This window comes from Microcebus murinus, chromosome 2 (assembly GCF_040939455.1).
Source record: "Microcebus murinus isolate Inina chromosome 2, M.murinus_Inina_mat1.0, whole genome shotgun sequence".
NCBI lineage: Eukaryota > Metazoa > Chordata > Mammalia > Primates > Cheirogaleidae > Microcebus > Microcebus murinus.
Window position 1 is genome coordinate 23,639,310 of NC_134105.1, and position 17,552 is coordinate 23,656,861.

Sequence of the window (17,552 nt, forward strand, 5' to 3'; positions counted from 1 at the left end):
AGGGGTGCTGGGCAACGTCATGGAGGGCCTCACATGTGAGTGGGGCTCGGACATCAGGGCCAAGGCGGCTTGTTCACTTGTGCACTGTCAAAATCTAACAGCAGAATGAAACTTGCATGTGCTACAGTCAGGGTGGCCTGTTGGGATACTTATTGTTCCAGTTAAAATGTGAGGGTCTAACCCAGAGCAGCAGCACACTGAAGGGGAGGACAGCAGAGGAAGCCAGAAGATTGGGTAGAGTGTGTCCCCATTCAGAATTGGGGACACAGGAGGAGATGTAGATAGGGCAGGAAGGCAGGAGATGATTAGTTTGAGATATTTGGGACTTGAGGTGCCTAATGGAAATCTGGGTGACAATTGCCTTTGGCTATCTGGGCCTGAAGCCAGGGGAGCGGTTAGGATTAGAGCATTATCTGGGTATGCACAGTAGCTAAACTTGCAAGAAAGGGAGTATTTTGAAATCAAAGAAATATCATGTGGCTAGGACAGAACTGCTTGAGAAGCACTAAGATGGAGAGGAAGGTGCCCCTCAAAGGAGATCTAGACCACTCCTCCTACCCCCAGTCCCCACCATTTTTTGGACCCTGCTTCTCTTGCTGCTGACAACTGCATTCTCAACGTAGCTCTGAATTTTCTGGAACCTTCTCTGTGGAAGCCAAGCTGAGCTCTGTGTGGAAGTGAGATTAGGGGTCCACTTTCCCCCCTCATAGTAGTGTGCTAGTGTCCCATGTTCTCAGTGAACAGTTTTGGTGTTTATTGTCTATCACTCTTGCAGCTCTTAAGTACAGATTCAGTCATGACAGTGTGGGCCGGGGGTGAAAACTGGGCTCAGGTGGTCCCTTGCTCTCTGACTATGCAGCTTTGCCTTTGGAAGACGGACTCTTTCCAGGGCCTTTAGTGTTTGGGGCCTGACTGTGATCTTGCCGGGCACCCAGGCATCCTCCGGCAGGTCTGTGCTGCTCAAATAAACTGACATCTGGTTTGACGCATCCTGAGCTTTGTTAGTGTGAGTGTGCTCTGGGGAAGTAGAGTCATTCTGCGGAATGAGGGGATGGTTTCTCAGCCTGCCTGGCCACAGGTCAGACCCTGGTTTTGAAAAACGAGAGCAGTGAGTGCTGCTCTGGGAGGGTGTTAACATGTGAGCTGCCAAAGACAGGATCATCTCCCCAGGTGGCTGCACCCCTTACTTGGTTTCTGTACCATCCTCCCCAAGAAGGGCACTGGCTCCTCTGAAGTGACCAAAAGGTACCGGAGGGACTTTAGGCCTCCCATTCCCCAGTGCCTCAGCAGGTAATAGACACCAGGTAGGGGCAGGGAAATGTGGGACCAGGGCTTTTTTAGCTACCCGGTTTCTGCTTGGGCCTGGGCCTCTGCAGCTGAGCTCACAGTCATGGCCTCCTCGGCCTTACTGTGCCCCATAGCCTCCTCCCTGAGCCGTGTAAAGCAACCGGGTCACCCATGTTAAAGAGTGTAGAGTCAGGGCCTCTGGGCAGCCTTTCTCCCTGCCTCCGGGGCCCCGGGCCGGGATAGCTCTGTGCCTTTGGATTGCAGAAAAGAGTTTAGTCACTTTATGAAGGGCAGTGGCACCCTGTGGGGACAAGGGTGTGGTTTTGAGGTAATGAAGGCAGTGATGTCTGTAGGGGACGTGGGCATTGCAGCTGGACCTGCGTCACCCAGGCTGCCCCGGCTCTCTGTGTTCCAGAGTCTGTCCTGGGCTTCTCCGTTCACTCCATTCCAATTGCTTTTTCTTTTTTTTTTTTTTAACCACCGTGCATCATGTAGATGCTGATGACACCCAGACCTGTCTCCCACCCTGGCCTCTCCTCTTAGCAGCCCAGCTGCCTGCGGCCAGCCCTGCTTGGATGATGCTGATTGAGCACGTGCATTCATGCACACACTCAGTGCCTCCCAAGCAAGCCGCCTCCACCTCCCAGTGAACCTTACGCTTGTCCCCGACTCAGTCCTGCTAATGCACATTCTCCCTTCTAAGGGCCTTTTCAGGTGGGCTGGGATTACCCAGCTGCCTGAGAGGTTTCTCTGAATGGACTCAATACCTACAGTCAAAATGAATCATGCAAAACATCCCCTTGTCTCAATTTTCATCCATGCTTCCTTTGGATGTCCCTCTTCCCCTCCTGTTAGCAGCAAACACCAATCTCAAGCCCCTGCCCCAATCTGCTGCATACAGTTGGAGCTCAGGGAAGGCTTTGCAGGACAGGCAGGATTTGAACTGGGCCTGTAAGCCCAGATGATAGGCACTGTAGTCTAGTCTCCCCCAACACAGGTCCTGGCTGTCTGTCTCTTCACATGCCCAACATCAGTGCTGGCATGTCTGTGGCATCATTTTTTGCCCTTGGATTTTCAGCAAACCTGCATTTAGCTGCAAATGCATGTTTCAGGGGGTAAAGGCATGTTCCTTCCTTACCTGGTTAGTTGCCCCAGCCCACACTGCTGCCGAGCAGGTGACTTCGCTCCTCATTTCCCTCTGTTGCATCTCACTGGTCCCGGTCAGGAACCCTCAAGGGAACCCTCGCCCCAGTAACCCCAGTGTATACTGCTCAGAAGAGATAGAGCTCAGGAGGGCTGGATTTTTCTTAATGTATGGTCAGTTCTCCCACTTCTCAAAGCTTCTTTGTTTCAACAGCCACTTAGTTAAGTCAAGACAGAGCATTAAAAGAGTAAAAAGCAGAATGCAATTAGGTAATTTGGCCTAAACACACCGTAGTAGGCTAGAGATTCACACAGACATTGATTTTCCAATCAGGGCACTGTTGGCGGTTCTCCTTGTATATGAAGATTCTGATCCTGCCTGCCATCCTATGATCCTTATTTCCGAAGTCACATTTTCCACATTGCGTTGTAGGAGAATACCTCATAATTGTGCCACCTACAGGGTGAGGGCTACAGGAAGGGAGATTAGGAAGCAGACTCTCATTGCAGATGTATCTGAGCCCGAGCGGGAGAGGAGCCACAACTGGTTTGGACAGGACTGTTGTCACTAAAACCTTGAGAGTCACTGGGGCTCGGGGAGCCCTGACTCGGTGGCAGTCAACAAATGTGACGCAGAGGGGAAAGGGGTCTTCTCCTTCCTTCCACAGAACACAGCTGGGCTTCAGTGCTTTGGGGGATTCATGGGCCACAAAGTAGCTTGTGCATATTTACGGGCAGTGGAGACCAGCAGGGGGTGGTAGTGAGAAGTTTCTTTGAAAACTCCACTGCACACTTGAGCCGGGGGCAGGGCAGGAGAGGACGCCTCGATGCACAGCACCATGGGAAAGGGCTTGTTCACGACCATGGAGGAGGACCCCCAGAAATAGATGGAGGAGGTAAGACTAGCGGGGCTGGGGGCCCAATGTCAGCAACGAGCGGGGGTAGCTCACGCAGAAACAGGGGACGCAGGAAAGACGGTGTTCTCTCCAGGGATCTTTCTTGATCAGTCAATTTCATATGGAAACTAGCTATTTGTGATTGATTTTAGTTCCTTCTTGGTGATTTTAAAATGGATTCAATTCTGGCCACCAGGAGGCTCAGGGATTTAATGTCCAGTTCAAAAAACAGAACAATCCCTTTCGTTTGGCGATTTGTGCACCAATCCCTGGCTTCATTTTGTTTGGCTTTGTTCTCACTTCCCTGTCCTTCATTATTTTCTTTTTCCTGTACTATTATGTCTATCTCTTAAAGCTAGTCAAACCCTTTTTTGAGATGGAGTGTCCTGATAAGTTAATATATTATATTAAACTACTACTGAAAAAAAAAAAAAGGAATGTGTTTTGGATTCTTCTGGTATCTTCCTGGTCACACCGAAAGCATGCAGGAGAGAAGGAGGGAAGTCAGGAGACCCAGTGAGGCCATCAGGAAGATGGGGCCCAAGATCTCAAGCACCTCGTGCTGGGTGGGCAGCTCCTTTTCACTGCCCTCTGGTTCTTCAGACAAAGTGGTTCTTCAGGCACGTGGACAAACCCGGGAGTTGTTGGCTCTTGCCCGTACAGATGGCTCCCTGGTCTGCTGGCCTTCTCGTACATCTACTTTGATGCCCCTCCATGCTTGGAAATCTGAGATGTCCGAGACCCAAATAATGCAAGGGTGATCATAGATGAGAAGACACGCAAGAGTTCAGAGGCTTGAATCTTGCCTGGCTCTCTGATTGCCTTGCGGTGGTTTCAGGAGCCGAGCTGACGCGCCGTGCGCGAGAAGGAGGGGAGAGCCAGAGGGTCTTAACGGGGATTCTTTCTTCTCCTTCCTCCTTTTATTTTCCTTCTTCTGGTAACATTCAGAAGACTTTGTAGCTCAAGCTTGAAGTTTCTTAACTTTGCCTTATAGACCCTGTTATCCTCAAATTCTAACCATGAATCAGTACGGAAATAGTAGTATTTCAGAGTTTGACATGGGTTTGCTCAGAATCCACTGGAAGCCTGTTTTTTCCCGTAGGAGTCGGAATCTCCAGTGGAGGTGGGAGTGGCGGTCGGCACGCAGTAATATTCTGTGTCGTGGGATGAGGATGAGCTGTGAGGGGAAATGGGTCGTGGTCTCTCTGAGTAGCAAGCTCTGGGGCTTGCACATGTTTTTGTGTAACTTCTTTCTAGAAGTTGCTTTGTTACTGACCAAACCCACAGGGCTGACCTCCTTGGAAGTCAGGATGGAGGCCACAGACTCTTCATTGTCCATACTCTTGCTGTTAGCCATGGTTTGGCCTCAAGTTTGGCAGGGCATAGAGGTCAGTGATAAATGTCAGGGTCCACCAAGGCTGGCCAGCAAAGCCAGGCAGGAAGAACTGTGTTATCTGAAAGGGTCCAATGTAGGTAGCCAGAGAGCTGGCCAACGCCAGTACCATTGAGAATGTGATATTAGGGGAAAGTCCTACCTGAAGGAGGTGCCTTGTGGGCTGGGCTGATACCTGTTGGCCCCATGTCAAGAAGCTGCTGGGTGCTCACATTGCCAGAAGTTCTGGGCTGACCAGGACTCCGACTGGCAGGGCGCCTAGTCCTCAGGCAGTGGGAGTCATCAGGTGAGATTGGGACATCCTTGGGGTTGAGGTCTGGAGAAGGGAGTGAGGGGCCTGATGGTGACAGGGCTCAGGCAGCTTGAAGAAGGATTGGAGGAGAGAGGGGAGCAGGGAAGCCGGGCAGATGAGGAGTTGCAGAGGCACAGAAAAGGGAAGGGAAGGGAATGAGCAAAGGGACAGGCAGGGGAGGGGACGACCGAGATTGGAAGGCAGGAGGGGTAAGAGGTAGAAATTAGGGCCAGCTGCCCTGGGTGTCTAGTGAGTGAGGCGGGCGGACAGCCGGCACTGGGCTGTAATTGATCCAAGCACTGAGTCTGGGTGCCAGGAACTGGGAAGAAAAGTTAAAGTCCCAGTCCTAGTCTATATGTCACATCACGGGTTTTTTTAAAACAATTTTTGTTGTAGTAAAATTCATACAACATAAAATTTACCATATTACTTATTTTCAAGTGTACAGTGGTGTGAAGTACGTTCACGTTGCTGTGCAACCAATCCCCAGAACGTTTTCATCTTATCAAACTGAAGCTCCACATCCATTAAACAGCAACTCTCCGTTGCCACCTCCCTCAGCCCCCGGCAACCACCACTACACTTTCTGTCTCTGTGAATTTGACTGCTCCAGGTACTCGTGTGAGTGGAGTCATACGGTACTTGTCTGTCTGTGACTGGCTTACTTCACTTAGCATGATGTCCTCAAGGGTCGTCCATGTTGTAGCATGTGTCAGGGTTTCCTTCCTTTTTAAGGCTGACTAATATTCCCTCCTACATATGTGCTACATTTTGTGGGGCCATTATTCATCTGTTGATGGGCATGCATTGCTTCCACCTTTTTGCTATTGTGATTAATGCTGCTATGAACATTAGTGTACACATATCTCTTTGTGGCCCTACTTTCAATTCTTTTGGGTATATACACAGAAGTAAAATTGCTAGAATTGCTGGTAATATGGTAATTCTATTTTTAATTTTTTGAGGAACTACCATACTGTTTTCCATAGTGACTGCACCATTATATTCCCACCAACGGGGCACAAGGGTTCCTATTCCTCCACATCCTCACCAACACTTGTTCTTTTCTTCTTCTTCTTTTTTTTCATAGTAGCCATCCTAATGGATGTGAGGTGGTATCTCATGGTGGTTTTGAGTTGTATTTCCCTAATGATAAGTGGTGTTGAGCATCTTTTCATGTGCTCGTTGGTCATTTCTGTTTCTTTTGCAGAAATGACCATTCAAGTCTTTACATACTCTGGACATTAACCTCTTATCGGATATATGATTTGCAAATATCGTCTCCCACTCCATAGATTGCCTTTTCACTCTGTTGATTGTATCCTTTGATCACAGTTGTTCATTTTAGTGTAGTCCAATTTATTTATTTTTTCTTTTGTTGTCTATACTTTTGGTGTCGTTTCCAGGGCATCACTGCCAAATCCAATGTCATGAAGCTTTCCCCCTATGTTTTCTTATAAGAATTTTAGGTCTTACGTTTAGGTCTTTGATCCATTTTGAGTGACGTTTTGTATGTGGTGTATCCATTATCATTTTTGCTGGGAATTCCCAACATGTAGCAGTGGTAACACAATGCAGTTAAGAAAGGAATTTCTACATTTCCACTCTTGGATTTTAGCCCCAAATAGGTCTTTCCTTCTCTTCCCCAACAAACACTTGCCCCTAGTCATGAAAGAGGCCATAAAAATGTAAGAAAACCAATGCAAAAATTTATATTTTATTTGAATTCAAAAAATTTAAAATTGCTTTCAAATTCAGGAAAGTACCATAATGCAGGACCCCGGGGCGGGGGAAGCCTCATATACAGAGACAGATAAATTAAATGTATATACTGCAGACAAGCCAAGAAGGTGTGTAGATTACATATTTACAGCACTCGATGTTTTCTGAAAACCATATTTATACATTTTATTACATTTACAAAAAAGGCTTCCACTACCATTTACCTACAATAATGAAAAAAAATTTACACCTTTTTTTCTTTCTTTTTTGGTACTGTACAAACTTTGTATAATAAAAATATATCTCTGTACAAAAGATTTTTTTTTTTAAATTTTTGTGTTTGTTTTACTTTTTTTTTTCCTCTTGGGATGGTGGAGGGTGAATGTGTGAATGGTGGGGGAAAGAGCCTAATCTGCCCTGTTCCCTTCCAAGCCTTTAGAGGTGACAGAAAACGCCAGGTGGAGAGGGTGACGCACAGCAGGGTGCCAGGGCCCCACCTGCAGGTGCTCCTTGGGCATCTTGTGGGACTTACAAGAAGACACCGGAGACAGGGTGGAGGCAGGGCTGGGGCAGGAGTCCACTGGTGGTGTGAGAGGAGCGTTAAGAAGGGGAAGACAGAAAGAGCTTCCTGCCTCTGCTCCCAGGGGAAGAAAGAGATGAGCGTGTGTGTTTGTCTGCATCCGTCCCCTCCCGCCAGGCCTGGGGTGCCAGGTCCCGGCGGGGTACGCCAGGGGTGGGCGCCCGCCATTGCCAGCCTCCATTGTATCTGCCAGAAATCGACACTTCTCATTTTACTCTGGTCGTCCTGAGCAACAGTCAGAGCTTGACTTGTTCCAACCCAGAACTTGCTTAAGAACCAAGTGTCCCTGCCCCTCCACTCCCACATTTCTACTTGTTATTTCACTATGTGACATGAACATCTGAGGCCAGCATGTCACCCATGCACAGGTGCCTACGCCTATGGGGACCTTCCTGAGGACAGAGGAAGTGGCTCTAAATGCCATACTTTGATTCCTAAACTTGTTAGCTTCCCAACAATACCCATATAGAATTTATTGATGACCCAAGCACAATGAAGCTGTCAAAATAAATCAAAGCCACAGGCAAGGAGCTGGAGAGAGTGACTTGCAGTCGCTCCATTCCTTTGAGTCAGGAGCTGCCTGGCCCCTTGTCTGCTACGGTCAGGGGCTGCTGGGAGCCAAGGGGCCAGCGCCGACTCCAGGAGGCCTGGGGTGCTGGGTCCTTGCCCTGCTGCTGCCGGGTGGACAGAGCAGAACCCAGACACGACACACGGGTCCCCTGCCTGGCCTGCTAAACCTGGCCACTATAGATTCACCTGCTTCTCCCCATCCTGGGTGCCCCTTTAAACTGGGCTTTTCCGCTGGTGTACTGGACTCTGGGTCAGATCGTGTCTGAGTCCACACTAACTCTGTGGCTCATGTCTCCTCACTTTGCTGGGCTTCTGTTTTCTTACCTATAAAATGGGAATAATAGGCCCTACGTTTTGGTGACATACAGGCTGGAAATAACATAGGTGGATGTCAGGCACAGAGAAGAAGCCCAGTGCACGGTGGCCGTCACTTTCGGGTCCCGGCTGGCTTTCTCCCCTGTCCTTCCCAGCACCCCCTGCCGTCTCCATCTGGGCCACAGACTTGTTTTCTCTTCTCCTTGTCATCGACAGCCAGACTTGATCCTGGGCTCCCGGCCAGACTCCTGCCCTGTCCCCACCCCACCCTAACAACCCGTCCTTCCTTCCCAGAGCTGCCCTGGACCCCAATGACTTTTTAATCCACTGGGCTTAGGACTCAATAAAATTATGTTTGGGGAAAAAAAATGCAGAAATTGCTTTCTGAGCTATTTCCAAAGACTTGTTTCCTGCCCTTGGGGTAATCCTTGCTGTCACCGCGAAGGTGGGACCGCCCATTAGCAGACGGCTGGTTCCTGCACACTGACCACTGGGATGTGTCCGACGGGTCCAGCCGCTGTGTCCCCGCACGCGGGGCAGGTGGGGGCGTGGTGGCTGCAAGCTCACTCGACCTCCCTGTCCTCATGCCCTGTCCGCGTGTGCGGGGCGCGGGGCACACGCATCCCCCACACACACTTCTCTGTCCGAAGCCGTCGTGGTCTCTTCCACGGGCGCGCGTGGAGGAGAGGCGTGTGTGACTGTGTGCTCGGGCCTCGCACACACGTGCACACGCACAGGCCGCTCTGCTGTTCTAAGTCCAGGAACGTCCTTCCTCCCTCTGCAGCGAGTCAGGGCACGGCGCGAGTCCTCTCCGGGGTGGCGGGCGCGGACGGTGGCAGGGCGAGGGCGCGAGTCCCAGCATAGCAGACATGGGTGGGGAGACAGACGGAGACGGGCACTGGGCGCTGTGCTCGGGGAGCCTGCGTCCTGCCCCGGGGGAGCTGGGGACAGAGAGAGGCGGGGGTGGGGGTGGGGGAGGGGGTAGGGGAGGGGGGAGGGGGCAGGCAAAGCAAGGAAGGAGCGAAGGGGAAAGAAGGACAGAGAACTGGTCACCTCCATCTGCATCTTTCATTTTCAATCTTCCCAAACTGGGGTGGAGGGTGGGGAGGGTGGAGGTGGGGAGGACACACAGCAGAACGAGTTTTTCTGACTGTTGTTTTTTTCCCTTGTGGGCCGATGTACCCATTTGGCACCACAGGTCCACTGCCTGGGGGCCACCATACTCTTAGGGGGCCAGGAAAATGTTTTATTTTCATTTCTTTCAAAATCAGAGGAAAAAATGAGTAGAATAATAATGGAAATGTAATAATGGGTCCAGCGTGGATTACATTCATCTTTATAACAGCAGAATTGTAAAGTATCATTTTTAATGTTTTTTTTTAACAGAGGAGGGGCTCACGACCGTCAAAACACCGCCCTGCTCCTTGCCCCTGGGCTCACTGACCCCACAGGCCTCACTGCTTCCCTAGTAGGATTTTTTTATTTTTTATTTTTATTTATTTTTTTTTATTTTTTTATTTTTTTGAGACAGAGTCTCACTTTGTTGCCCAGGCTAGAGTGAGTGCCATGGTGTCAGCCTCGCTCACAGCAACCTCAATCTCCTGGGCTCAAGCGATCCTCCTGCCTCAGCCTCCCGAGTAGCTGGGACTACAGGCATGCGCCACCATGCCCGGCCAATTTTTTGTATATATATTTTTAGTTGGTCAATTAATTTCTTTCTATTTTTGGTAGAGACGGGGTCTCACTCAGGCTGGTTTCGAACTCCTTACCTTGAGCAATCCGCCCGCCTCGGCCTCCCAAAGTGCTAGGATTACAGGCGTGAGCCACCGCGCCCGGCCTAGATTTTTTTTTTTTTTTTTTTTTAATTTTATTTTTTTTAAGGTCGGGGTTTCACTCTGTTGCCCAGGCTGGAGTGCAGTGGCATGATTATAGCTCACTACAGCCTCAAACTCCTGGGCTCAGGCGATCCTCCTGCCTCAGCCTCCTAAGTAGCTGGGACTATAGGCATGTGTCACCATATCCAGCAGATTTTTTACTTTTTGTAGAGATGGGAACTCATTATGGTTCCCAGGCTGGTCTTGAACTCCTTGCCTCAAGGTATCCTCCCACCTGGCCTCCCAAATCACTAGGGTTATAGGTGTGAGGGTTTTTATTTTAATTATAGCTGTTCTTGTTAGGCATCATTTGAACTTACCATCTAATCACTCATTCAAACGTACCTGTGTCTGTTCAGTGTGGCCCTGAACCGTGTCCCTCCCCGAGCCACGCAGTGCCTTCTCTGTGCTCTGGCTGTGGGCAGAAGTGGTCAGGGGGCCTGGCTGCCTAGACTTGGAGCCACCCACCCCGCTGACCCAGAGGTGATGGCACTATGCTGGGACCCGGAGGAGCCCAGGTGTGGAGCGAGGCGCGTGTGTGAGGGTCACGGGGCCGTCTTGTTCTTCCTTAGACTGCTCAGCAATTCACGTGGCGACTCGATGTTCAGGTTCATCACTGACCACCCCCAAGGCCTGAGCTACCTCCTCAGAGGGGATTTTCCTTTTTCTTTTTCGCTCCCTATTTATAAAAGTTTTGAATAGGAAAAAAGGTAGGAAAAAGTAAAGATTGAGCATAAAGATGCAACCCCAGGAATAATGCTGGCGTGTCACAACAATGCCACTGGAATCATGTAGTGATTTGTTTGTTTTGGAGAGATGTGAAAAGATGGGGAAAACTCTTTTAATAACTTATTTGGATTCAAGAGCTGTCTTCATAGATTCTGAAACCAATTTTTGTTTGTGTATAAACTATCTTAATATTGACAATTTTGAACTTTGACTTAAGGAGCAGAAATACTCAAGAGGATAAAAGTGTGTGCAAAGAGGGAGGGAGCCTCCGGGGTGGCCAGCAGAGTGTTTAATAAAAGTGGATGTTTGCTGTGTCACCAACTAGCATGTTGGTGGGGACCCAGGCCGGAGACTCTCAAATGACCCTTGTTACTCTTGTCACTCTGGGCAGGTATGGTCCCACCGTCCCATCAGCCGGTCCTCACAGGAGCCTGTTCCCCTGCTGAGCTGCCACATCTGTGTCTGTCTGGCCGGGAGCCCCCACCATCCCCACTGTGCAAACAGGAGCCCAGGGTAGCCGAGGCTGCTGGGGCTTGGCCGGTGACCCGCTGGAGCTTTCCTGGGCCCTGCTGGATGCCCACCGCGCTGGCTCTGTGACTCCAGCCCTCCTCCAGCCCTGGCGAGGCTAAGGTGCGAGGAGGTACCTGAGAGGGCACCTGCCTATCCCTGCACAGTGGGATGTGCAGGAGAATACGCGGTGGCACGGACACCCTGAGGGGGCAACTCCCGAGGGTCCCCAGGTCCTAGAGGTGAGGGTACATCTAGGAGGACACTCGAGGAAGAGGCAACGCCATTCGGATTTGTCTGTTCCTTCCCTGGGGCCTGTCAGATGTGTGTGTGTGCGCGCGTGTCTGCACCTCTGTCCATGTCACGGGGGGTTCCTCCCCTCTTGGCCCCCCAGCAGGGACTGTGTCAGCCCATCCAGTGTGCCCTCCGTGGTGGTTACTTTTATCTAATGACCTGCCTGGGCTACGGCGCCCAGTTGTCTGGCCAATACCCATCTAGATGTTGCTGTGAGGCACTTTTTAGGTGTGATTAGCACTGAACCAGCGGACTGTGAATAGAGCCAACCCCCCTAAGCGGGTGGCCCAGCAGTCAGCTGAGGCCTGAAGAGAAAAGACTGAGGTGCCCTGGAGAAGAAGGAGTTCTGCCTCCTCCTGCCTTCGGGCTCAGGATGACATCAACCCTGCTGCAACTTCCAGCCTGCCAGCCTGCCCTGTGGATGCCACCTCGCCTGCCAATTCCTTAACATATTAATAAATCTCCCTATAAATATATCCATTTATATCTCTAGCTCTATATGTATTACAGCTACATATATAAATATATACATACACATCTCTACCTATAGATGTATAGCTGTAGATATATATACATCTATAGAGATATATGTTGTGTGTATATATACACAATATACCTATATATACATACATACACACACATATGTATATATGCATCTTTGTGTATCTCTATATATCTCCAGAGCTTGGCCTTGACCCAGAGGGGAGATATATATATATCTTATATTGGCTATGTTTCTCTGGAGAGCCCTGGCTAATACACTCTACTTGGACATTTTGCCAAGCCCAGGGGTTACGAGCGCAGTCTCTGGAGCCCGCCAGCTGGGTTGGATTCTGACCACACTCCTTATTAGCTGTGTGATCTTGGTCAAGTAAACTCATTTCTGTGCGCCTGAGTGTCCTCACGCAGAGCAGGGGTTCGGCAGGTGAGACCGCAGAGGGCCGGGCTCAGCACCTGGCGCAGCCGTGCTCAGGGCACGGCCCTCCTCCAGCTGGGCATGTCTGTGCGGGTGTGCGCCACTCTGTGTGTGGGCACCTGTGCATGCAGGGGTCCCCTGGATCCCAGCTGCCTCCCGCATCCCCATCTCACCGGCTGCTGGAGGCGGGGCTCTCGGTGGCGGTGGAGGCGGCGGGGCCTGGGGGCTATACCGCGGTACACACTGTGCTGACTGTGAACTCCGCCTCGTTGGCCATGATGTCTGTGGGCTGGATGTTGCGGTCATACATTGGGTTCTCAAATGTGGCCCGGACATTGGTGTTCTCGTGGCCGGCATAGCCATTGAACGGAACTTTGGGTCTTCTCCTGGGAATAAGACAGAGTGATGCAGAGAGGCTCAGGGATCTAGAGAGGGAGAGGTGGGGAGAGAGGGGGGCTTTCTTCCTTCCAGAAGGTTGCAGTTCTCCTGAGCCAAGAATGCTCCACCTGGTGCCGGCCTTGCTGTCCCCCAGCCCCGCACCCTCCTTCCCACACCTGTGCTTGTAGAGATAGAGCACGAAGCCCACGCCCTGCCTGCCCCGCACCTGTGCTTATAGAGCCAGAGCACGAAGCCCGCGCCCTCCTTCCCGCACCTGTGCTTGTAGAGCCAGAGCACGAAGCCCGCACCCTCCTGCCCGCACCTGTGCTTGTAGAGCCAGAGCACGAAGCCCGCACCCTCCTGCCCGCACCTGTGCTTGTAGAGCCAGAGCACGAAGCCCATGCCCCTCCTTCCCGCACCTGTGCTTGTAGAGATAGAGCACGAAGACCACGCCCCTCCTGCCCCCACCTGTGCTTGTAGAGCCAGAGCACGAAGCCCACACCCTCCTTCCCGCACCTGTGCTTGTAGAGCCAGAGCACGAAGCCCGCACCCTCCTTCCCGCACCTGTGCTTGTAGAGCCAGAGCACGAAGCCCGCGCCCTCCTTCCCGCACCTGTGCTTGTAGAGCCAGAGCACGAAGCCCGCGCCCTCCTTCCCGCACCTGTGCTTGTAGAGCCAGAGCACGAAGCCCGCGCCCTCCTTCCCGCACCTGTGCTTGTAGAGCCAGAGCACGAAGCCCGCACCCTCCTTCCCGCACCTGTGCTTGTAGAGATAGAGCATGAAGCCCGCACCCTCCTTCCCGCACCTGTGCTTGTAGAGCCAGAGCACGAAGCCCGCACCCTCCTTCCCGCACCTGTGCTTGTAGAGATAGAGCATGAAGCCCGCACCCTCCTTCCCGCACCTGTGCTTGTAGAGATAGAGCACGAAGCCCGCACCCTCCTTCCCGCACCTGTGCTTGTAGAGCCAGAGCACGAAGCCCGCACCCTCCTTCCCGCACCTGTGCTTGTAGAGCCAGAGCACGAAGCCCACACCCTCCTGCCCGCACCTGCGCTTGTAGAGATAGAGCAGGAAGCCCGCACCCTCCTTCCCGCACCTGTGCTTGTAGAGCCAGAGCACGAAGCCCGCACCCTCCTTCCCGCACCTGTGCTTGTAGAGATAGAGCACGAAGCCCGCACCCTCCTTCCCGCACCTGTGCTTGTAGAGCCAGAGCACGAAGCCCATGCCCCTCCTTCCCGCACCTGTGCTTGTAGAGATAGAGCACGAAGCCCGCGATGATGAGGGCGATGAAAGGCACCAGGATGGCGGCTGCCACGGAGCTGCTGTTGGAGGCAAAGTGGCGGCCGATGGACTCGGGGTCTGACTCCAACAGCCTGAGGTCTGTAAAGTCCCAAAGCACAAAACTCACGTCACAGCGACATACCCTAAGGTCCCGGGCGGCCACCCTATGCCACCACACACTCTGGGGACGTGGGGCTGAGCTTGGGATATTCCTTCCTCCAGCTCAGTGGGGTGGAGTGGAGGGCCCTGTGTGCCCACGGCCGCCACCTGCGTCCTGGCACATGCAGCCCCAGAGAGTCCCACACGCTTCTGCCTTGTGTTCGGATCACAACCAGAGCACTGTGTTCAGCCCTGGGGGTGACAATCTGCAGAGGGACCTGAAACCATGTCACTGAATAAGCTCTCAAAAGGGTGCATGCAGCCCTTTAGAAGTTTCTACACTTCTTTGGCCTTAGGAACCTTTTTCAGTTGAAACCTTACAAGGAGGCCAAAACGCAAGACAGCTGAAGGCACAGCTGCTACTTCTGGAGCAGGGGTCCTCAAACTACGGCCCACAGGCCACATGCGGCCGGCCAAGGACATTTATCCAGCCCGCTGGGTGTTTTTGCTGCCACTCCCCCGTCCCAGGCCCACAGTGCGCATGTGTGGAATGTGCGTCGCACTCTCCAACGGTCTGAGGGACAGTGAACTGGCCCTCTGTTTGAAAAGCTTGAGGACCCCTTTTTCTGGAGGGTCTCCCCGCCCAGCACTGGGAGGGCTCACAAGAACATGATTAGCCCCTGTGGCCCCTGTTAGTACCCCCCTAGCTGAGGGGACTGGGGCTCTGTGAGGGGACAGGGAGCCAGAACAAGAGCCCCCATTTTCTGAGGCCTCCCCAGTGTGCCAGGATGCGGGTAGGGGCTGCCCGCAAGGCGTGAGGGTGCCGTGTGGAAGAAGGTGGTCTCAGCCCTGCGGCTCACAGGGCGGCGCGTAGGTGACTCCGGGGAGGAGCCAAGTGGGGTGGGCAGGCGGGGAGGCGGGCTGCTGCTTCGTGCGCAGAGGTGCCTTCTGGAGCTCAGAGCTGGAGGGAACGCAACGGACTGCCTGGGTGGGCCGGGCCTGGGCATGGGAGGTGTCAGTGCCCGGGCGTACGGTGGCTGTCGTGCACCCATGACGCCCCGTCTCCCCCTCCACTGCGTCTGAGAAGCCAGGACCCCTCCTCCACCAGAGCCCAAGGCTGGGCACTAGAGGCTCTGGGCCAAAGCTCTGAAGTGTGGACATTCGACATGGATGGCATGCAGCGAGCGTTAGGACAAACGAGGGAAGCCTCCTTGACGCTCAGTTTTCTCCTCTGTAAAATGGGGACAATACCAACCTCCTCCCAGGACTGTGCTAAGGAGGAATCACAGCTAAAGGTGCCCCCCAGGACCCCAAGTTGAATGCTTCACGTTGTCTTTGTTCCTTGAGGCAGAGGTGATGCCTGAGGGCTGGCCCAAGAGTGTGGCTGGGGGCCGCATCTCAGACCCAGTGTCCCCTGAGCTGGGGGCTCTCACCTCAAGGACTGAGTGTGACACAGCCTGGCAGAGGTTGGGAGTGTCATGCACGTGTGCTTGTTCTGGGACAGAGATTCCAGAGCTCTGGTCAGAATCTCAAAGGTGTCCCTCACCCACAAGAGGCCGCGGAGTCCCCAAGCCCTCCCCGCCCCACACCCGCGGTTTCTCTCCCTCCCGAGAGCTCGCACCCCCCAGGGGCAGACACTACTGACCAAGCCTTTGAAAGCCGAACTGCCCAAAGCCGTGGCCCTTGACGGAGCCCTGGTAGATGAAGGTGCCTCCGGAGGACTCTGAGGAGACCTGTGAAGGGGGGAGCAGAAAGAATAAGATGGCAGGCATGCTAGAAGGATCTAGAACTCCGGCTGGCCAGGTCAGGCCCGGCCAATGACACGCTCATTGTCACAGGCTGTCAGAACTGCTGGTGTCACCCGCCGACCCGCTGCTCTGACACACAGAGTTTGCCTGGCCACACCTAGGCAAGGGGGGCGCGACTGGCTAGCCGGGGTGGGCCGGGGGCACCAGCTGCTTGTATGAGGCGGGGGGAGGTTTTATTTTCTACTGGTCACATCACTTGATCTGTCTGTGCTTCAGATCATTTGGAAAATGGGAATAATGACAGCAGCTATGTCACAGGGCTGCTGTGAGGATAATAATGCGGATAGTGTCAGTATAGACAAAGCACCAAGAAGCCTAATTGACAGGCCTTAGATATGCGCTGGCTACTGTCTCTAGGATGAAAAACTGACTTTGGGGGCACCATGGAACAAACTGAACCATGATTAAAATGTCCCTGGCAGATTAAAGGCACTTGGGAGAGGGCGTCACAGTTCCAGTGGCTATGAAGTTTCTGGAGGCAGCTGGGGACGGCTCCCCCTGCCACCGTGTCCCCACAATGTTCACGCATAGCCTCAGCTGCCGAGGGTGCGCTGTGGGGCTGCTCGTGCCACCACCTACTTCCAACCCTGCTCCTTTGCTGGGGCAGCCTGTCTCATGTGCTCTAGGCTGACCGTCCTACCTGTACCCCCCATACCCCACACCCTGGCTGGCTGGGGCCCCGACGGTTGGTGGCTGCCCGAGGCCATCGCTTAGCTGCTCCTGGCCCTCCAGAACCTCCTCCCAGATTTCCATGTCGATCCTGGAAGTTCCCATGCCCTTTTGTCCCTCTCTTCTGGGCAGTGACCTGGCGATTGGGGATGGGGCAGGGTACGAGGAGGCCAATTTGTCGAACTTACATGCCCATCTAAAGCCCAGTGGTCATCTTTGAACTTGTTCACAAAGATCTCCGAGGGCCCTGTAATCTGGTAAACCTGGAGCAGGAGGTGGAAATCTTCTTTCTTGTAAATTCCTGGGGAAAGGAAGTTCAGGGGGCGCACCTGAAAGATCTGGGAACATTTCAAAACCCAAATTTGTGTGTATGCGGATGTGAGTTCCTGAGCGGAATTTCAGGTGTAGATGTTAATGTAAACGTTCCCTGCATACTTTTAGGTAGGTAAGTCTAGTGTTGCATGAGAGTTTGTACAGGCTGAACGTGAGTATACATAAGGACGTGCATAAGTGTGTTAATAACTGGATTACTGGGTTGGGACTGTGATCCTGTGTACACATGCATGTGTGAGAATATAATTTTGTGTATTATAATCTGTGTGTTAATGCACTGGGATGTCTATAATTCAGTGGGTACAGGGATGCCTGAAGGCACGTGTGTGCATGGGACGATGTGAGTGTGTGTACGACTATGTATGAGAGCAAGTGAGTGAATGCGATTGTGCAGCTGTGTAGGTGTGTGCACGTATGGATGAGTGGAGAGCATTACGTGCGGGTTGTGTATTACTCTGTTCGTTCATTCT

General features: G+C 52.6%; 1 protein-coding gene across 3 annotated transcripts in view; it reads right to left on the reverse strand.

Moving 5' to 3' along the window:
- Positions 1 to 5,688: 5,688 nt before the first annotated feature.
- The window catches only part of CSMD2 (CUB and Sushi multiple domains 2), a 570,274-nt gene continuing 558,410 nt past the window's right edge, over positions 5,689 to 17,552 (reverse strand). For 2 of the 3 annotated variants that reach the window (XM_075996373.1, XM_075996374.1), the window contains one exon: positions 16,672 to 17,050. In XM_075996373.1, the coding sequence (XP_075852488.1) occupies positions 16,791 to 17,050 (260 nt within the window). In that variant the 3' untranslated portion in view covers positions 16,672 to 16,790. Of the gene's footprint in view, positions 9,140 to 12,691; positions 12,905 to 14,133; positions 14,273 to 15,917; positions 16,006 to 16,671; positions 17,051 to 17,552 lie in introns of those variants that run through there. The other variant, XM_075996375.1, reaches the window with a different exon arrangement.